This window comes from Lutra lutra, chromosome 5 (genome assembly GCF_902655055.1).
Source record: "Lutra lutra chromosome 5, mLutLut1.2, whole genome shotgun sequence".
In the NCBI taxonomy this organism is placed as follows: domain Eukaryota; kingdom Metazoa; phylum Chordata; class Mammalia; order Carnivora; family Mustelidae; genus Lutra; species Lutra lutra.
Window position 1 is genome coordinate 102,132,111 of NC_062282.1, and position 22,316 is coordinate 102,154,426.

General features: G+C 45.4%; 1 protein-coding gene across 1 annotated transcript in view; it reads left to right on the forward strand.

The window, feature by feature from the left end:
- The window catches only part of HEXB (hexosaminidase subunit beta), a 68,265-nt gene that overhangs the window by 25,357 nt on the left and 20,592 nt on the right, over positions 1-22,316 (forward strand). Inside the window, exon 2 of the mRNA XM_047730477.1 lies at positions 20,223-20,368. Coding sequence (XP_047586433.1) covers positions 20,223-20,368 — 146 coding nt within the window. The remainder of the gene's footprint in view (positions 1-20,222; positions 20,369-22,316) is intronic.

Below are 22,316 nucleotides of genomic sequence, written 5' to 3' on the forward strand. Positions count from 1 at the left end.
TTGAGACTACACAGGTGGGTTACCAGCTAAGCTATCTTAATGAGAAATTGGGCAGGGTGAATAGCAAATTTGATGAAATCATTTCTTCATAAAGCTGTAAATATTACAGAAGACACATAAGAACATAAATGACTGCAAGATCAAAGACTCTGCGGAACAAATCCACTAGGAGTGAAGGAAAATTTATAGACCGAATTCTTTTTCTTCAGCCAGTTCCCTGTGAGTGTCCAGTTTAATGACTGCTTAAATTATATCTGCAATTTTCTGAGCCGTTCACTTAAAACTTTTCAAGTTTGTAAACCAACACATCAACAATTCCCAATCAATGGGATAGCATTTCTCCAGGGAGCTATGAAAATATACCTTGCATTTTAAATGTAATAAAAAGCATGACTAAACATGCCTCTGTTCTTCATAACATAGAAGTACAACATCTGGTCATAAAAAAAAATGCATTATACAGAGTTGTAAGGATGCCAGATCTTTATTGCAGAGAACTGTTTTATCCATTTAGCCCAATTTTCCAGATGTTTTATTACTTGGAGACAGGAGAATTGTTGAAACTAGTGATTGAAGCCTGTGTATTTCAGGGGGCTCGTCTGCAAGCCATAGGAAGCATTTCAGGGACAAGTAATTTATGACAGGCCACAAGGCAATGCTTGAGGATGGCTGTCATCTCATCTGTCACAAGTAATCCCAACAAAGGGCAAAAGACCCTATTTTGGAAACACCAGCTCCATTTGCAAAAATTGCCTCTTAGGCAAGCACTTAGTTGTCATTTCACATGCAAATGTTATGCACCTAATTGATCAATTTCCATAATAGTAGGTCCAGTTGGCAGTGACAATGAAAATGGCCCAGGTTGACTGGGATCAGAGGCCTGGTTCTCATTGTCTACTAGCAGCAAAATTCTCACTTGGACCAGTAGGAAGTCTAGTCTTCATAAGGACAACAGGATCAGGCTCAGCAGGAGCAGGTGTCACTTCCCCCATCTTTTCAGCAACAGGACTCCACCTCTTAAACACACACACACACACACACACACACACACACACACACACAAATTAAAGCTTGCAGAGCAGTAGCCTTGGGGCATTACTGGAGTTGGCCCTCGCAGCCAGAGTCTTAGCAGCTAATTAGAAGGTACCAAACTGTGGTCCATCCTCTCTACCTGTCAATCCAAGTAGACCTGATGGGAAGTGGAATCTGTTTTAGCTTCACATCTCTGAAGTTAGCATCCCTGCTTTTGCTTCACACTCAAAGGTGGGGAAAAGCTCTCTGGGCATCTTGGAGATGTATTCTCAGGCTAAAAGGGCCACAGTTGCATACTGATCCAAGTCAATGTGTCTACAAGCGTCAGGTAATCTATTTGTTGTTGCTGTTGTTATTCTCCTAAATGCTGGGAGCCTCTGGTATTAGATACAGTGACAACTTTGCTACCATGTGTTTTATTACAGTGAAAGAGTCTGAGACCACATTTGGCCCCAGGTGCCAGTGTTGATTAACAGGTGTTATGCCCCAATAATGGGTCCGTGATTAAAGGAGCGAGACTGATACAAAGCGAAGGTCAAGCAAAGCTTTATTTCGCGCCAAGCATCAAGAATCTAACCAAACGTTCGGGGCCGCACCTCTTTCAAGAGAGGGTGACCCTTCTCTGTTTCACAGACTAGCTTTTAAGGGCAAAGGCCATGCGGTTGGGCCTAGCCACGCACAGGTGGCCAATGAGATTGTAACACACACAGGAAACTCCACAGTGATGCTAGGTGACCAATTGAGTTACAATTGACCCTAGTAGACATTTGAACCAGCCTCTTCCACCTTGATTGGGATTGGCACCCAAAGGGCGGGGCCCATACTCCTTGGTAACCAGGGAGACAGTATGCATCCCCCCACCGATCGATCGGATGTCTCCACCTGGCCTGACCCACCTTTGTATCTGGGCTTTGTTACCTGAAGCTGGTTTCCGGGACTTGTCTCCAAGTAAATCTCCTGCGGAAAGGGGAGCAGGGACAGTTTCTAAATAGGTCCTTACATAGGCAGGTATAAAAATGATCAGATGGTCCATTCTGGTGAGGTGGGGAAACATCGCACCTCTCCCCAGGCATTCCAGCGAGCTCTTTGCGTGAGAGGTTCACTCTGGGAAGGAACAATATTTTTACACCAAGATTAGCCAGACTTCTAGTTGGGCCAGGAAACTGAGGCCATGGCAACCCGGCAGAACACAGTCAGGTGCTGCTGCGGAGGTTTCGGGCTGGGCTTGCTGGGGTGGAGTGGACTTGCTTGGGGGAGAGCAATAGGGCGGGTACAGTCTTTCTAGTTAGCCATGAATTTCAGTTCTGTATTTCACCAGTGGGAAGTCATTCCAGTCATTCCTGAGGCTCATCAACCGAACTTCTGTTGTTCAATTTCAAAAACAGTAATCCAGTGTGTAGTCATGGAGTGTGCCTTCTTGATCAGGGAGGGTCCTTCAGGGGCTTGCTTATCCTCCCTGAAGCATGGATTTCTGATTAGGGGTCCTCAAATGCTGATTCCACAGGCATCACACTGTTTATACTCGGTAATATTAAACTTAATTATCCCCCGTTATATGACATCCTCTCTCCACAAAGGGCAGATTGTTAAGGGGCCAAGGTTCTCAGAGTCATGTTGTTCCACAGAAGGGTGGAGCCTGGTTTTTGATATTCCACCATAAAATGGTGCTGGACCCAGCACCCCCGGCTTACCTACTGGAGACAAGGATCAGTTTTGGGGGGATCTGGGTAGGGGGTGAGTGGTCTCAAAAGAGATAGCCTTGTGTCTCTCCCAGCAGCTACTTTGATTTTGTTTTCTCTGCATACTTCTGCACACTTTGTTCTTTGATTTTGAATTCTGCTTTTCAGTTCTCAGTCCTCATTCTGTTTCTTCTTCATAACTTCTTGTTCATCTTCCTTCCAGATTGGGGGTTACAGAGGGAGGGAGGAAGCAGTTCTTCCAGATACAGGCTTCAACTGCGGAACCGCTTCAACTGCCACCTTCTTTACCAGCTAAGAGCAACTTTTTTTAAAGTTTACTTATTTGTTTAAGTAATGTCTAAATCCAGTGTAGGGCTCAAACTCATGACTGATATCAGGAGTCACATGCTCTAATGACTGAGCCAGCAAGTTGCCCTATTGGTTAAGAGCATTTTAGAGAGACAGCCTACCCCAGTGAGAAAAGACAGAGGGGGCACCTGGGTTAAAGCCTCTGCCTTCGGCTCAGGTCATGATCCCAGGGTCCTGGGGTCTTGCTCTCTGCTCAATGGGGAGCCTGCTTCCCTTCCTCTCTCTCTGCCTTGTGATCTCTGTCAAATGAATAAATAATGAGTAAATAAAATCTTAAAAAAATCTTAAAAAAAAAAAAAGAAAGAAAGAAAAGACAGAGAATGTGTGGTTAGGCCAGATGGAGTTCAAATCCTAGCCCTCAAACATCCTAGCAGTGACTCTCTGAGCCTCTCTTTCCAGATGTGAAAAATGAGCCTAACCCTCCGTACCTTGAAAGGTTGTCATAAGGGTTTGAGAGATGGTAGAAAGATTCTGGTAAAACAGGGCTTTTTTTTTTTTTTTTAAGATTTTATTTATTTATTTGACAGAGATCACAAGTAGGCAGAGAGGCAGGCAGACAGAGAAGAGGAAGCAGGCTCCCCACCAAGCAGAGAGGCCGATGCAGGGCTCAATCCCAGGACCCTGAGATCATGACCTGAGCTGAAGGCAGAGGCTTTAACCCACTGAGCCACCCAGGTGCCCCTAAAACAGGGCTTTTAAAACATTGGCTTCTTAGCCCCCGGGAGCCTCTAGCTGTGAGCACACAGATAGCAGCACAAATACACAAATGCACCCAGAGACACAGATACACAAGTCATGATGGGGCAGGGGTAACTGAAGCGTAATTCATTCAATATTCTAATTGTCTTTAATCTTGAGTAATTGAATCTACAAAGGATTGTACCTCCTCTCATTCTGTTTTTAATTGCACACATATTTGAGTATGGCAAATAAGGTTGAACATTTGTCCATATGTTCATTAACCAACAGCATTTCCTTATTTGGACATATGTCCTCTGGCAATTTTCCTATAGAACGGGTATTGCTCTGTGTTGTGCCGTTAGAAGATACATTTGCCACAATATCTTTTAAAATTCAAAGAGTACATTTTATTTTGGATTGCTTTTTTGACATGCAAAAGTTTAATAGATTTTTTAAACTACTGATTGTTTTTTCCTTCATGAGCATCGCCCATATCTAAGCTAAGAGGAAGATAGTCCTCCCTCTCCAAAGATTTAATAAATATTCACTGTCAATTTCTTCTAGGTTTTTAAAAACTTACTTCATCAATATATGTGGAATTAATTTGGGGAAGGCTGAAATAATTACCTGAATTGATTTTTCCCCACAAGAAGCTCATCAATTGTTCCTATGCCATGTATTGACAACCTTTCTCCTGCTAATCTGCGATGCCTTCTCCAGCATATTTTAAATTCTTACATCTAATATATCAAGGCCATCGATTCTGTGTTATCGACCTGTTTGCCTCTGCCTAGAGCAACACCGCGCTAACTGTGGAATGTTGATAAGCCGAGCTGGGGGGAGAGGGTACACCGAGTGGGCGGGCAGAGAAATGAGGGAAGGATTTCCAGGGCAGATGGCGCCATCTGGGCATAAATAGGGCAAAAGGGAAGGTCGAGTCCTCATCAAAGGATGAAAAATAAATATCCGAGTTTGGCTGGGGATGAGGGAAATAAGGGACTGGGGAGAAGAATGGGAAAGTAGCAGAGGATGCAAAGTGTGATAGACTGGAGCCCCAGGTCAACAAGAGATGACTCACGCAGTGCTGTAGGGATGTGGAATCGTGGAAGACATCTAACCGCTGTGCTTAAGGACTAAGGCAGCACACAGTGACACTGATGACAAAATGGCAGCTGTAAGAAGGACCAACAGTGCCCCAAGAGCATCCCCGACAAAGTGCTCCAAGGCCAGCAGAAAGATTGTCTTCTCATTCATCCTACCCAGATGTGACCGCCCCTCTGTCTGGAGGGCTAGAAACCACCCAAATGTCGATCACCTGGTAAAGGTAAAAACCCAACTGTGGTATACTCCTACAATGGAGTATGACTCAGCAGCGCATGGAAATGAACATGGACACATGCTACATGAATCTCAAAATAATTCTGCAGAGCAAAAAACAAGATCAAAGAAGAGAATATACAGTATGATTTTATTTCTATAGAATCCTAGACAATTCAAACGAATCTGTGGTGATAGAAAGCTGACCAGCAGGTGTCTGGAAGGGAGACGAGGTGTGGGGGCAGAGTGGGGAGAGCAGGGTAGGAGGAAGGGATTGCAAAAGAGCCAGAGGAAATATTTGGGGGGCGATAGATGCACAATGTGATTGTGAACCCCTGGATATCTGAGCTCCTTCCTGGTTCTCAGACTCTGTTCTTCGGAATTGGGGGTTGGGGGAGTTCCTTGGTGGAGACTAGGCAAGTATTTTCTTGCTTGTGTGGAGTCCGGTTCTTGGAAAGTCCAGGGAGTGGCCACTCCTTTACTGCTGGTAATCCCTGCCTGCCCTTCCCTGGCCCTTGGGGCTGATGAGGTCTGTGTGGTGTGCTCTTGAGGAGATTCCTATCTGATCTGTTTCTGCTGTCCCGGTGGATGGGATGCTTCCTCTCAGGCCATTTGCCCACCCTCACCCCCTCTGGCCTCATGATGTGGTAAACTGTCAGGGGGAGTGGCCTTGTTTTCCTCATCTCCCTGCCTGAGGTATAACTGCCAGCCATTTAGGCTGCATGTCCCCTTGCTCAGTGGGGCAGCTCTCCAGGGCAGCCCCCAGCTCCCTCATCTAAGCAGCGCATCTTTAACAGAGGGAAACACGTCCTGTTCACTGTTTCTCCTGGAGGCCCCTGGCTGAGCTTTCTGATCCTTCACACACCAACCCCACACCGTGCTTCATGCCCACACTGCCCAGAGCACTTCTGTGAGTGCAGCTGCCTGCAAGTCCCAGTGAGAGGTGAACCCTCATTCCAGGCCCCTGGGTCATCGGCCTCACACGTCCTGGGGGATTCTTCTGGGACCTCCCAGCCTCTGAAGCAATAGACTAGAATGAATGCCAATCCCTAACCCTCAAGAACTTGGCTCTCCCCAGGAGGACAAACTCTGTCCCCCTCTCTCTGACCTCCTCACGTTGGGAGGACAGGGAGGATAGCCATGTGGGCCCAGCAGCAGTGACCTCCCAGCGCAGCCTCACCTGTTAGCTACTGCTGTGTCTTCTTACCTAAGCCATTGTCCTCTCAGGCCACCAGCTCATTGACATGGAGCCAATGAGGTCCTTGAGCCATCCCATTTCCCAGTCCCACCCAGTTCCCATTGCTCCATCATGACATCTGACATCCCATGACAAACTGTGGAGGCTGGGAGGAGGCAAAGCACAGGTATTTTTTAGGAAGACTGGGAGACATGCTGGCAACCTGACCCTTGCCCTCAATCTGGAGGCTGGTTATACAAGTCTTAGGTTAGCTTCTCCACTAACCTAAGCGTTTTGTGGCATCACAGCAGCCTTTGGTCACCATGTGTTTCCAGATGGACTCGGGATTTTGTTTGTTTAGCGTCTTGGCAGTTGGTCTGCATCAACAGATTAAAGGAACAGCCAATTTGTATAAACGTTGCTCATTGACAGAGGAAGGGGAAGGCGGAGTGCTGGAGGAGAGAGCGGGCGCGCGTTCCCACCAGGGGGCGCTGTGTCAAAGACGCGGCGTGAGAGCCTGGTTTCCGCCGCTCATCTTAGCCCAATGGGAAGAAATGCTGGCAAGTTGCAGGCGGGACCCAAACACCCTCCTGCCCTTCTGGGAGAGGCCGGGTTAACACTGCAGGCCCCATGGAGCTCAGTCTTGGTTTTCATGATTGCAGTGACGGAATTCCCAGCTATTTCAGGATGGTGTAAGGATGTGCCTTGAGAGCAGAGAATTGTAGTCAGAGGAAGATCCACATCCAGAGTCAGGAGCTTCCTCCCTGCCGCAGGCTATTCACGCTTCCTCAGGAGTTAGGCTGCTTTTCCCACCTGTGTGTCCACGTCCTGGGCTGTCTGTCCTTCTCAATGAATTGTCTCACCTCCTATGAGGCCACTTAATTCTCTCACCCAGCACCCATCCATTTCAACCTCCTTCAGTTATGCCATCCTGTATAGGTGTTTCCTGCTCTCCAAAAGTAGAGAATTCCTATGAAACGGCATAAAGAAGCAATGACCATTAATTTAAACGGAAAAAAATCTGAGCTTTCCCAGACCCCCCAAAATAAACCTCTATTGGCTTTTCTGATGCCATAGGACCCATTTTGCTAATGATGCTCAAAATAAACCGAAATCAAGCACAGATGTTCCCAAACACCGTTCAAAGCTGTGGCGTCCCGAGCTCAGATGCTGAGTGCAATTCCCAGGGAAGGAGCTGGGGGGCGCCACTCTAGCTGCTGGGGGTGCGTGCCTTCTCTGTAATGCTTGGGGCAAAACAACGCTGAACGCTATTTTTTTTTTTAAGATTTTATTTATTTGACAGAGCGAGATCACAAGCAGGCAGAGAGGCAGGAAGAGAGAGAGGGGGAAGCAGAGAGCTGAGCAGAGAGCCTGACGTGGGACTCGATCCCAGGACCCTGAGATCATGACCCGAGCTGAAGGCAGAGGCTTAACCCACTGAGCCACCCAGGCACCCCTGAATGCTATTTTTGCTATTTGCCTTTTCATAAAAGTGAAAAATCCTCTTTGACTTTCTTCCAGTTAGTGAAAACAGGTCCTAATGTAAGACTTTCATAACAGTGAGGTGTCCCAATGTGAACTTTCAAAAAGTGGGAACACCTGTATTATGGAAGCTGGAAACTCCTTTCTTGGGTTTCCATGTTCTTTAGTTTCTGCCCGCTGGACGCGTTTACTGAGAGTTGAATTCAGAAGGGAGTTAACTGCAGACAGAGGCAGTGCATGAAGTATCCCTTTTACTGGTGCAGATTGGAACTGAACTGGTATGATTCTAGAATTACAGCTGTAGTAAAGGCTTCTCCATCCACCATTTGGCTTTCTAGTCACAAGGGAGCAGTTGCTCAAGGAATTTCAGCCAAGAGTCAAGTTACTGAGCTCTCACAAGATTCTATGAGCCACTGTACCTGCAGTTAATATCCTGTGCTCTGGTAGCCTCTAGTTAATGAATTTCTGCTAAAACTAGCTGGAGTGGATTCTGTTCCCCACAAACTAATCCTTAAATGACTAATAAATTGTCTGCCCACAGGCCTGAGCTAGGAAGAGAAATTTCCTGAATGCCTCTTTCCCCCCTCGTTCCCAATTGATCCACAAATATGATCTAAATAAGTTTGTTTTAAATAAAGAATTATTCTGGCACTTGTTACAATGGTAAGGAAGACTTTATTCAAGACTATGTGATATGTGTCAAGACTACCAAGAGAGGGGCGCCTGGCTGGGTCAGTCAGTAGAGCATGCAACTCTTGATCTCATGGCGGTTGAGTTCAAGCCCCATATTGGGCATGCAGTCTACTTAAAAATTCCAAAAAAAGAAGAAGAAGAGAAAGAAGAAGAAGAGGAAGAGGAAGGAGGAGGAGGAGGAGGAGAAGTAAAGACTACCAAGAGAGATTGGGATCAACTCTGAATACAACAAAAACACCTGGAGGTTTATAGCCAATGAGCAGAGTACAGGACAGGGGTGTCAGTGGATGGAAAATTACTAAAAGGAAACATCAGCAATAGGGTTGATCTGATTTTTGCTAAACTGACCTAAGAGGGTTGTTGCTGAAGGAGGCCAGGGTAGTGGGATAGCGAAACTGGTGGGGATTCTTGAACAGATTTAAGATTGTTACTACAACTAGGTTCTGCTCGTCAAGAAGGGGGGAACCTGGGTGGCTCAGTGGGTTAAAGCCTCTGCCTTCAGCTCGGGTCATGATTCCAGGGTCCTGGGATCGAGCCCCGCATTGGGCTCTCTTCTCAGTGGGAAGTCGCCTTCCGACTCTCTCTGCCTGCCTCTCTGCCTACTTGTGATCTCTGTCTGTTAAATAAATAAATAAAATCTTTTTAAAAAATGTTAAATAGGGGGTGCCTGGGTGGCTCAGTGGGTTAAGCCGCTGCCTTCGGCTCAGGTCATGATCTCAGGGTCCTGGGATCGAGTCCGCATCGGGCTCTCTGCTCAGCAGGGAGCCTGCTTCCCTCTCTCTCTCTCTCTGCCTGCCTCTCTGTCTACTTGTGATCTCTTTCTGTCAAATAAACAAATAAAATCTTTAAAAAAAATGTTAAATAGAATGAAATCTTAACTTTAAAAAAAAAAAAGAAGAAGAGGGCTCAGAAAGCCCGGGCCAAAGGTGAGTCAAAGAGCATCTCTTTGTCAGGCAATAGATACAGACATGCTCAGCGCAGCACAAGAGGCCATGCCAGTTTCTCTTCCCCATTTTGCTAATGTCTTAGGTCAGGCAGAGGGAGGTGAAAGCTCAGGGACTGGAAGTACCCAAAGAGTGCCTGAAGCAGGGTCATCAAAGGAGGAAGTGCTATGATCAGATTGCTGGGCAGACAGATTCTGTGCCACTGTGTGAATCATGGGGGAGGAACTTGTGTTTGATTCTACGGGTAGTGGGAAACAAGCCATTGAAATGTGTTGAGAAAGGAAGTGACATGACCTAGTTTACCTTTTACAAAAAAGATTTTGGCAACCATTTGCACTCTGGTTAAGGTAGGAATGAAGCTGGTGGAAACATCTTTCCAGGCCAATGCCTGAAGCTCTACTTCATTCTTTTGTCATTTCCGGGGTGGAGGAGGGGAAGGATTTCTAGTAACATAAGCAACAAAAGAATGAAAGGTCTAGGAGCATGGCTAAGAAATAAGAAAGCCCATGTAAAGTTGTCTATGACACTTCAGTGATAAGCATAAAACGACTTTATAAATTAAGAGAAATTATTTCTAAGTAGGAAGACTCAGTGATGTCGGTTCTCTCCCAACTCATCTACAAAATCAATGCCATTGAAGTAATATTTGACAACTTTTCTGAACATTGGCAATCAAGTCTTTATATGGAAGGATATATGATGAAAAATGCCCAGAAATTTTTAGAAGTAAGAACACTGTATTGTATGCCCTTCAAGGTATCAAAGTATAACTCAAAATTACTGTGATTTTATATGTAACATTGACAGCATAGCACTTAGCCCAAGAAAAGATATATAGACTAACAGAACAGAGATCCCCAAACAGAATTGCACATCTTTATGAAAATTTAGAATAAAGTATAGGAAGTGTTTTAAATCAGTGAAGAAAGAGTGGCCTAGTCAATAAATGACATTTTGACAACTGGCTATCCTTGTGGGTGGGGGAAAAGTTAGAGCCTTACCTCAGCTATGCACCAAAGTAAACAACAGCTGGAGTATATACTTCAAAATGAAAGCATTAAAAGAAAATAGGAGAATTTTTATCATCTTTGAATTCTAATCAAGACAAGTCCTGAAGCTGTAAAAGGAAAACTGACAAATTAGAGCTCAAAAAAAGTTAAAAACACTTGAAGACAAAATGCCACATAAAGATGAAAGAAAATGGAGAGACTGGGAGAAAATATTTTAATTATACAATAGAGTTTATTATCCATAATTTAAAAAAAAAACTCATATACATCATTAAAGAAAACCCAAAGCATATGAAAAAACTCTTATCAGAAGAATATATAGGGACATCTGGGTGACTCAGTCATTAAGCATCTGCCCAGGGTCCTGGGATCAAGCCCTGCATCAGGCTCTCTGCTCAGTGGGAAGCCTGCTTCTCCCTCTCCCACTCCCCCTGCTTATGTTCCTGCTCTTGCTATCTCTCTCCCTGTCAGATGAGCAAGTAAAATCTTAAAAAAATATATATGTACAAGATGGGATTGGGAGGGAGACAAACCATAAGTGACTCTTAATCTCACAAAACAAACTGAAGGTTGCTGAGGAGAGGGGGGTTAGGAGAGGGGGTGGGATTATGGACATTGGGGAGGGTATGTGCTATGGTGAGTGCTGTGAAGTGTGTAAACCTGGCAATTCACAGACCTGTACCCCTGGGGATAAAAATGTATTATATGTTTATAAAAAATAAAATTAAAAAATATATATATGTGTGTGTGTGTGTGTGTAATGGTCATTTTATTCAACCTCACAAGTAATCAAGGAAACACAAACTAGAACAGGTTTTAAAATTGAAAAAGATTCGTAATATTGTGATATGAGGTTGTGGGGAAATGGATATTCTCCTACACCGTTAATCTATTTTGAAGAGAAATTTTGCACCATCTATCAAAATTTTATTAGTACCCGTCTTTTAAATGTTGTTCATTTGTCACACAGCAATAGATTACAAAAATCATTTTGATCCCTGGAAGTGGGGCACTGACATTTGAATACCTAAAATGTGTGCATGCCTTTGGACTCAGAAAGTGGATAGAAACTGGAATGATTTTGAAGCTAGGGTTAGTGACAGCATAAAGACTGTTAGAAGGATATAGACCTCAAGAGGCTTGCTTAAAGGAGAGCAAGGAAAATCTTGCAGAAGCTGGAGGAAATCTGATCCTTGTTACTACCTTGGCAGAAAGATCAGCAACACAATGAACTACAGGAAGTGGAAGATGGGCTTACTAATGAATTTGATGTCTAACTAAGGAGTTGTCCAACTAGAATATTCAAGGTGCCTCCTAGCTTCATCTTTCTGCTGTACAAAAATGTGAAAGAAGGTAAAGGAAAGGAAGGACTGTTAAACACCAAGCCACCAAGACTTAATTGTTTTTTTTTTTAATTTCCAAATTTTCTAGACAGCCAATGAAAATGAAGACTTGGCTACCGGGCAAAGATCAAGCCCAGGTGCTCTCAGGGAAACAGGTCTAAACACAAAACCAAGGTTGTGAATGTAAAATCCCTAAAGACCTCAGAAAGTCTCAGAGTATCTGTCATTGAGACAAAAGGTCATCTAAGGGGCACCTGGGTGGCTCAGTGGTTTAAGCCTCTGCCTTTGGCTCAGGTCATGATCTCAGGGTCCTGGGATCGAGCCCCACGTCAAGCTCTCTGCTCAGCAGGGAGCCACCTCCTCTCTCTCTGCCTGCCTCTCTGCCTACTTGTGATCTCTTTCTGTCAAATAAATAAGTAAAATCTTTAAAAAAAAAAAAAGTCATCTAAATATTTTTAAGGGTATGCCTGACAGATCCTCTCAATCAGACATTAGGGTTTCCAATGATGCTGTTCCCAGTAGAAGCCCAAGGTAGGGAAGGGCATATCTTGAAGAGATTGGTGGGCATAGCTTTTATCTAATGGCATGAACCTCAGTGAGATTCACAGGGAATCAACAGTTTTTAACAGAAATGTATTGCAGAAATGCTGCCCATTTAAACTGAGCAACACGGACAGCAACAGAGAAATTTACGCAGCCTCAAACACATGCTATTTTCCGTGAACAAGGAAACATGACTCAGAAGGCAGAATCCAAAGCCAGAGAGTGGGAGTCAAGAGTCACAGAGAATTATATCCTATCTTTGAATCCTAATCAAGGAACTACCAAAAGTGGCCTGCCTGGATTTGGGGATTGCTTTACCCCTTGGTGCTTCTCATTTTCCCTCTTTCGGACATAACTATTTATACTGGTTATCCTAGGTCTGTCTCACTATTGTATTTTATGTGTATACGGTGCAAATAACTTGTCTCTGGTTCACAGTTCTATAGATTAAGAGAAACTGTACTTAAGGACTTTAAGGATACATTTAGGAGCCTCATCCATACTTAGCACTAATTTAGATGCCAGCATTCTGGATTTCAAGCTAATTTTCTAAAAGGATGAGACTTTGGGGGTTCTTGGGAGTAAGGAAATACATTTTACATATGGGAGGAATAGAAATAATTTGTGGTCAGAGAGTAGACTTCTCCCTTTTGTAAGGGCCTATTTAGCCAGAGCGATGCCATCTGGTTAAACGGTGAGTTTGTTGTTTATGCAGTAAAACTTAAACTGTCCCTGCCCCTCCTCCCCCCAGGGGACTGACTTAAAAACAAGTCCTGGAAACCAGTCCCAGGTAACAAAGCCCAAATACAAAGGTGGGTCAGGCCAGGTGGAGGTATTCAATCAGTGGGGGCCATACTGTCTTCCTAGCTACCAAGGAGTATGGGCCCCGCCCTTTGGGTGCCTTTTCGGCGCTCATTCTGACCAAGGTGATAGGCTAGTTCAAATATCTACTATAGGGTAAATTGTAATTCAGTTGGTCACTTATGTGTGACCTAGCATTTCTGTGCAGCTTTCTCTGTGTTACAATCTCATTGGCCACCTGTGCGTGGCCAGGCCCAACCATATGGCCTTTGCCCTTAAAAGCTAGTCTGTAAGGCAGAGAGAGGTCGCCTCTTTGCAAGAGACAGCCCTGGCCGGTCAGTTTGATTCTTGATGCTTGGCGCAAAATAAAGCTTTGCTTGACCTTTGCTTTGTATCAGTCTCGCTCCTTTGACCACGGACCCAATACTTTAAAAGGTGTAGCCTAATTTCTCTCCCTGTAAATGTAACTACAGTTAATAACTCACTTTAAGGGCTATTAAATGTGATGGAAGTGTCACTTACAAGATGAAGCCATGGTTGGTACACCTGGGTGGTTCAGCGGGTTAAGCCTCTGCCTTCGGCTCAGGTCATGATCTCAGGGTCCTGGGATCGAGCCCCGCATCAGGCTCTCTGCTTGGCGGGAGCCTGCTCCCCCCCCCCCCCCCGCCTCTCTGCCTACTTGTGATCTCGTCTGTCAAATAAATAAACAAAATCTTAAAAACAAAAACAAAACCAAGATGAAGCCATGGAAAGGTGTCCTAGCCTCGTCTTTGCTCTTGCTGTCTCTTGGATCACTTGGTCTGGGGGAAGCCAGCCGCCATATTGTGATTATGCACAAAATACCCTAGGGAAACCCTCATGTGGCAAGTAACTGAGGTGTTCAGCCAATAGCCAACAAGGAACTCAGGTCTCTTGCCAATAACCATGCCAGCTAGCCCAGAATCACATCTTCCAGCAGTAGCAAAGCCTTTAGAAAAATGTCTTCAGATGACTGCAACCTCATGAGAGACTCTGAAACAGAGTTACCCAGCAAAGACTCCTGAATTCCTGAATCACAGAAACCGTGAGATATTATATTATCATTTATTGCTTGTTGTTTTAAGTTCCTGTGTTTTGCAGTAATTTGTTACACAGCAATAGATAACTAAGACTCAAGGTGAAGTTGTCATTAAAGTTGTGGTAATTTCAACAATATGAACTAGAGATGGAATCTTGGAAAAATTACGCTGTTAGCCAATTAACAGTGAAAAGTGGCAGTGAAGGTGGATACTGCAAATTAAACTTATATTCATTATAAAATGAGGGAAGAATAGTGTGGCATTGATGCTTGCTTTTATGGAAGAATTGTATTTTAAGCACATCGCATGAAGTTTCTTTGAAGTCTTATAGCTCTTCGCCAAAATTTTCAGAATACTTTCTGTAGTAGATAGGCGATTTTGGTTTGCCTAGGATCCGTTTCTCCTTCTTCTGGCAACAGAACACCTTGTTAAAAAACAAAGTTCAACTGAATAGATTTTAAGATCTAACTAGCTTTATTAAGTGATTCATGAATCAGGCAGCATTCCCATCTAGCAAGTAGAAGGGAATGCTGCTGAGCTAAACAAGAGAAACATTTAAAAGCAAGAGAGGGCAGGGGCGCCTGGGTGGCTCAATGGGTTAAGCCTCTGCCTTCAGCTCAGGTCCTGGTCTCAGGGTCTTGGGATCAAGCCCCGCATCGGCTCTCTGCTCAGCGGGGAGCCTGCCCCCCCCCCACCCCCGCCTGCCCCTCTGCCTACTTGTGATCTCTGTGTCTAGGGTGGGGGAAACACTTAAAAAAAAAAAAGCTAGAGAGGGCATTAAAAAAAAAAAAAGGATAGAATGTATTAGCAAGGAATACATTGTTTAGGCAGTGTTGCCCTCCTTAGGAGAGTGCATAGGGTCCATCAGTAAATTTCCTAGTACTGACCAGGAGATTCCATGTTGACTGGTTATAGGTTATATTCCTGGGGGGTTGGAATTATATTTACATTGGGTATTAAGTCTTGGTTTGGTGACTTGGGGCTCTAACCTAAGTGATGCCATTTTGGGGCTGTAGTTTTCTTTTTGATAACCTCTTCTTGGGGGAACATCAGCATCTTCCATTTCACATTGGTCATGTAACTTAACTCGATTTGCCTTAGGGGTGGGTGTGAAATCAAGCTTTTCAATTGGAATCCTTTATCAGGACTGCTAGGAAGGAATGAGTGGGGGACCTAAGCTTCCTTGAAGCGTTCTTCTTGCTACCCAAGATCTAGAGAGCTATCATGAAGACCCTGTCTGAGAATGAAGCCAATGCGGAGAAAAACTGAGTTGAAAAATAGATGTATATATGGAAAGGAGAGGGGGGAAGAGGAGGGCTAAGGTGGGAGAGAGAGGAGAGAGAGGACATTTGAATTCTCACCACATAGGTTTTAATGACATTATGTCTGCTTGCTTCTAGATCCGCTTTCTAATCTCCAAATATATAGAGAGGCCTGCCACAATGAATATTTAAGTTGCTCTTAGCAGTTCATTATAAATGGAATTTCCTTCTTTCTTTTCTTTTTTTTTTTTTTTTTTTTTTTTGAGGATGGGAGTTTCCAGGTTACTTTGGGCTGAGTTGATTGATTGATTGCAGCACATTTCCCAATTTTTTTTAAAGATTTTATTTATTTATTTGACAGAGAGAGATCACAAGTAGGCAGAGAGGCAGGCAGAGAGAGAGGAAGGGAAGCAGGCTCTCTGCTGAGCAGAGAGCCAGATGCGGGACTCGATCCTAGGACCCTGAGATCATGACCTGAGCCGAAGGCAGCGGCTTAACCCACTGAGCCACCCAGGCGCCCACATTTCCCAATTTTAAAACTATTTATCAATCTTATTCTAACTATGCTTTATTAAATTGTCTTTGAACCAGACTTATTTAATCATGGCGAATAAGATATTTGACACATTTATTTTTTTTTTTAAGATTTTATTTATTTATTTGACAGAGAGAAATCACAAGTAAGCAGAGAGGCAGGCAGAGAGAGAGGAGGAAGCAGGCTCCCCGCCGAGCAGAAAGCCCGATGTGGGGCTCGAACCCAGGACCTGGATCATGACCCGAGCCGAAGGCAGCGGCCCAACCCACTGAGCCACCCAGGCGCCCCTATTTGACACATTTGTATTCTATTTTGTAATTGTCATGTTTGTAGTTTTTTCGAAAATTATAGTCTGGCAATATTAACCCCTCGCTAAAATACATTGCCTCTTTGTGTCATCTGCCTAATTAACTGGGTCCACGGTGTCCTTCCGAAGTGTCTAGGAGTCCTGCGCCGAGACACTCTCTCACGGAAAATCTGCAGAATCTCTAATCTCCCACCTATTCCAAACCCTGCCCCGGGGATTTCTGACGGGAGGCTTCAGTTCAAGCTGAGCTATCATCCGAGGGCAGCCTGGGCTTGGGAGTAAGCGAACAAAACCCCCGCGTCAGGCGCCCTCGCCGGGGGCGCCCTGATCCGCGTTTCCAGCGTTTCCCCCTGCCTCCCCTCGGGTCGCCGCGTTACGGGTCTCGGTGGAGGGCTCGCAGCAGCCAGAGTGGGGCGTGGCGTGGCGTGGCGTGGGGGGCGTGGAGTGTGTCGGGGGCGGGGCGTGGAGGCGACGGGGGCGGGCTCGGGCGGGGCGCGCGGTCAGCTGACTCCCCCACCCCCGCGCTCCGCACTTCCTCCTCCCGGTCGGCGGGGAGGCCAGGCCGGCATCCTGCAGCTCGCGCACACCTGGGCCGACCGAACAGCCGGGCGGCCATGGAGCACCGCGGGCTGGGACTCCCCGCGCTGCTGGCGCTGCTGGCAGCGCTGGCCCCACGCTCCTTCGCCGCGCCCGGCCCGACCCTGTGGCCTATGCCGCTCTCGGTGAAGATGTCTCCGCGCCTGCTGGTCGTCTCCCGCGAGAACTTCTCCTTCTCCTATGACCCCTCGTCCACCGCGGGCCCCTCTTGCTCCCTCCTGCAAGAAGCCTTCCGGCGGTGAGCGCTCCCCGCGCGCGCCCTGGCGGACCCCCGGGGGCAGTGCGGGCGCGGGGGGCGAAGTCGGGGGCGCGCTCTTATCCTCGTTTCCCCGATGAGGAAACAGCCCCGACCGGCCAAGGACCTGACCAGAGTGGCAGGTCTAGAAGGTGGGAGAGCCGGCTCGGACACAGAGGTGCTGAAACCCAAGCTCTTCCCCTCCCCCTCCTCCCTCCTAAGGGACGTTCTGGGCGCTCGAGAGCACTGTTTGCGTGCCGAGTACTGAGGGGAGAGGGTAGGTTGTTCGGAATCCGTGGCCGTGTTCGCCTTGGAGGGGAGAGGAGGATGGATGGAGAGGGTTGGGGGTGGCAGCTTCCTTTTTGAAGGACATTTCAGGAAAAGGCTGAGTGCTTTAAGCTTGGGACTAGGATTCCCGGGTGGGTTGCCATTTAAAGGCCACCTCCCCACCGCACTCGCCAAATCTGGCAACAGTTCAGAAGGTGCTCAGGCTGGAGCGTTGCCCAAACTCCCCCAATCTGTTTCATACGAAGTGTTCGCCGTTTTCATTTAATTACTTAGATGTGATCCCTGTGCCGCAGTATCTGCTTTGCATTTCGCGGCGGGCAGGTCACGTGCTGGCACCGGCATCTTCCCGTTTAGTCCCGGAGCACCCTCACATTTCCACGTCTGGAACGCCTTTGGCCACAGACAGGGTGAATTCCGTAACGCGGAGGCAGCCCACAGCCTGGCTTTGCTGACCACACCAAATACGAGGCAGATTGCTCTTGGGAAAGTGTTTCGGCTTGCCTGTGGCGTCGCCTCACTGTGAGACCCCTGTCTGCTGGACTCTCCTGAAGGCCTGTAGTGCTGGAGACGAGTGTCGTTTGGTGCTGGCTGTACTGCCGCTTTATTTCCCCCAGATGTTTGTCTGTATCCGGTGGGCATCATAGCTTAATTTTGCCTGCAGAACAGCAGACACCTGGTGGGGGGTGTTTGTGTGCAAAACCAGCTTAACACCTACTGGCCCCAGATGGACCTGGGGCATAAGCTAGAGTCCCAGGGTGGCTTTCTCTTCTTCACTTTCCTGCAATTGAGTGGATAGTGTTACCCTCATTTTAGATGTATACTTTAAGTAAGCCTTTGGTACTGAATCTGCTAAACTGGTCAGAATGGCTAGAGTCAGTGTGAGGGAATAAAGCCAAGGTGGTTGGTTGCTTTGGGATATTGGAGGAGGAAGAAGTACATGAAGGTCATCTTAAAGGAAAATCATGGCTAGGAAATCTTTGCTTTGGGACTCAGTTGGTAAAACTATTTTTCTTCTGTGCCATACTGTTAGTAGAAAAGGACTTGGTAATAGGCTTAAAAGGACTGATAAGAGTATGGCAAGCAAGCAGGGAAGATGAGTTGGTGATAGTTGGATAACTAGGACTTGAGTCAGGTGTGAGATGGTTTCACAACAAGGCTAGGCATTTTGAGGCAGTGCAGGTGATTAACTGGAGCTGGCCTAATTCATGCCTGGTATGCGAGGCAGCTGTTGTTAATTATACCCTACCTTGTTAGGAAGCAGGTTGTAAAACATTAGCCCTATGGCTAAGACTTGAAGGCATGCAGGTGAGCGTTCTAGGAACCTGCAAGGGTATTTATTTCAGAGTAAAAGTGCAGCGTGCTTGGTAGAACGTAGAGATGATGGGGATGTTCCAAAGGTGCTAGGTGGTCAGGAGCACACACAGTGTAGGCCCTAGATTGTTGAGAACCACCGGTCCTGTCTTTGAAGTGCCCAGCTTATATTGTAAACCTTGCGTTGAAATAGTATGCATTTTGGAAGCAGAGAGCTCGGTCAGGTGTGACAACTTCCTCAACTTGTAGAATGAGGTCCATCACATGCTAGTCACTCATTTGTTTTCTCTGAACAAAAAGCTGCATGCCCTCGGTTCCTGAAAGGCAAAATTAACCCTTGGACAAACCACTGCTTTAGAACCCTTTGAGTTTTCTGTTGGAGTTTCAATGTCCAGAACCAAGCTTTTCCGTATTTGTGACAAGACAGCACCTAACTCAGATCTCAGAGCTGCTGGCAATTTTAATTTCCTTTTAAAAAATTTATTTAAGAGTGGTAAAATACACATAAAATTAAATTGACCATCTTAACCATTTCTAAGTTTACAATTCATTGATCTTAATTTGCTTCTGAATCTATTGAGGTTTTCCCATGGAAGGGGCTCTCAGCACCTTCATCCATTCCACTCTCTGACTCGTTAACTTCCTCATGCTTCCAACTTACTGGAACTTAACTAGCTCTCCTTAATTTCTGGAAGCACACCAGATGTTCTTACACTTAAGTAGCATACACAACCTCTGGCTTACCAAAATCTAAAATATTAACTGCTTTGAAGTCTACCTGGTCCTTGAACACCTTTAAATGTTGTTTTAATATCCTGTTTCTCTGGTATTTGGGTATCAGCAGAAGGTAAATTTTCAAGGCCCTGTCGAGAATTCAATGACCCTTTTTTTTGGGAGGGGAGTATGCAATAGCTAGGATACTTTTGTTGGAGGAGGAACTCTGACTCAGTCAAGCTCAAGCAGTAATAACACCTATTATCTCACACTTGAGGAAGTCCAAAATCAGGGAGGATTCTAGTTGATTAAGGCATTAAACAGTATCATTAGGGAATCCATACTCTTTCTATTTCTGCCACCTTTAGTGGCTGCAACTCGGGTGCAACTAGTCCAGGTGTCCCATACTGAGAAATGGGACTCTTGTCGCACACTTAGTGTAGGAAACGTCCTGCCACCACCACCCCTGATGCCCCACCTCCATCGCTGGTTATAATTAATTGGCTTGCATAAGGAAGAGTGATGGGATTACCATCACTGGTTTGATTACTAGTTCTTAACAGCAATTTCGTATGAGGCACTTGGAAGTGTGGGGGTTGTAACTTCCAAAGTTCCTGTGCCTGTATCCTACTCACAGAGATTCTAATTCTGATGGTCTGGACATCAGTATTTCCAAAACGCTCCCCCAGAAATTGCAATGTGCAGCTTGGGGTGAGAGCCTCTCGTTGGACCAGTACTGAGTAGCATGGATGGGAGGAGTCAGCTGCAATGTCCACGGCCACACGTGTATCTAAAACTTGGCTGCAGTGCTTTAAAAATTTGTTTGCATTTATTTCTCACACAGATACCATGACTATATTTTTGATCTCAAAAAGTCACAGCTCGGCCCTCCTAAACGTAATAGTGCAGTGGAGTTAAAGCAACTTCTCGTCTCAGTTGTCCTGGAATCGGAGTGTGATCTTTACCCCAATATCACTTCAGATGAGTCCTGTGAGTACCTGTGTAATGTGAGTGTATCATGTTCTAAGCTGCTCGTGAGGGGCTTATGTACCACAAATAGGTTCCATGCCATCAACTATTTTGAGTTCTTGGTCAGTGAGTTTATAAGTTTGGTTTTTAAAATTATCATTAAAGGCTGATGATTAAAGTAATACATAGGGTGCCTGGGTGGCTCAGTGGGTTAGGCCTCTGCCTTCTGCTCTGGTCATGATCTCAGGGTCCTGGGATCAAGCCCTGCATCTGGCTCTCTGCTCAGCAGGGAGCCTGCTTCCCCCTCTCTCTCTGCTTGCCTCTCTGCATACTTGTGATCTTTTGCTCTCTATCAAATAAATAAAACCTTAAAAAAAAGTAATTCATAGTCATTGTGGAAAATCTGTACTGTAAGTGAAGAGGAGGAAAGAAATCATCATAACCCCAGCACTCAGTCAATCGCTATTATTTCAGATGTGTTGTTTTTTTAGAGTTAAACATTGAAATATACATAAATATAAGTATAAACATACAAAAATGACATGAAAATGGTGTAATACTGTCCATATGGCTTTTGTAGTCTGCTTTTTGGCCTAACATCATAAACCTGTATTAAGTATTTTTTGGTGCAATAAGGTACTTTGCTAATCCCCCCCCCCTTTTTTTTTGACATTTGGTAATTTCTTAACTTTTATTTTGAGAATCAATCTCTGCTTATATCCATGATCTCTATTTATAATCTAGTTTGACACGGAGATACTGCAGAACCAGGAGTGGGGTGGAGTTGTTTCATTTTACAGTGCAATCACTGTTTAGCTATATATTCTTGTTGCCTATAATGTTTGGGCTTTTCCCCAATTGTTTTGGAAGGAAGCAATTGGGCAGGCTGTTTTCATAGGGCCTAATGACTGGGAAGATTGTGGAATTACAGCAAGGAACCAAGGGGAGCAATGTGAGGACGTAGATGCTAGGGTAAGTGCAGACGGAGCAGATGGGGGAGCAGAGTGTAAGGATAGAGGGGCTACCCCATATCTAAGAGAAGAGTGACCCCTTTGTCCTCAGACGGCTTTATAGTTAGGTTCATCTCTTCATTCTCTGAGTGTAGATCAGATTCCTTCCTTTCTTTCCTTTCTTCCCTCCCTTCCTTCTTTCCTTCCTTTGACAGAGGGAGACACAGCAAGAGAGGGAACACAAGCAGGGGGAGCAGGAGAGGGAAAAGCAGGCTTCCTGCGGAGCAGGGAGCCTGATGCGGGGCTTGATCCCAGGACCCTGGGATCATGACCTGAGCCGCAGGTAGATGCTTATCTAATGAGCCACCCGGGCGCCCCTAGATCAGATCTCTTTTGCATCTCTGGAAAGTAAGTTCATTTCTCTTCAGTTCTCTAGCTGTTCTTAGAAGATAAACAGGATTATCTGTGACCGTCAGACATGTGATTTTAGTCGACAGCACTCATACACTTCATTAATTAGGTTTTGCAATATGCATTGAGATGGAAGTGGTCGTTAACTTGCCAAGGAATCTTTGCTCTCTGTTAGCAATACTGATGACATATCGTAAATTCCAGAAAATGGCCGTGTTTTGAGACTGGAGAGGTATAGTTTGTCATACATTCAGCTTTGCAAACCTTTATTCTGAAGGGGAGGCTTCTTAGGACAAGCTGACTGTGAAATTTTCTGGTTGAAGGAGAAACTAGTCTTCAGTTTTGAACTCGTTGATGAAGATGATGATGAGAAAATGAATCAGCTATTGTAATGATGGAAATGATATCGAATGTTGTTCTGGAGTGTGAGAAAATGTTGAAGGAAGTAACAAGTGCCACAGTATTCTGTATTAAAAGGGAAAACATATATGCCCTTGAACTGGAAGTGAACTAGTGTCTACTGTAGAGAATTAATTACGTGTAACAAGGCTGTTTGATGCAGCTTGCCTGTCATAGTGAAGAGTTATAAACAAAACCACATGTTCATC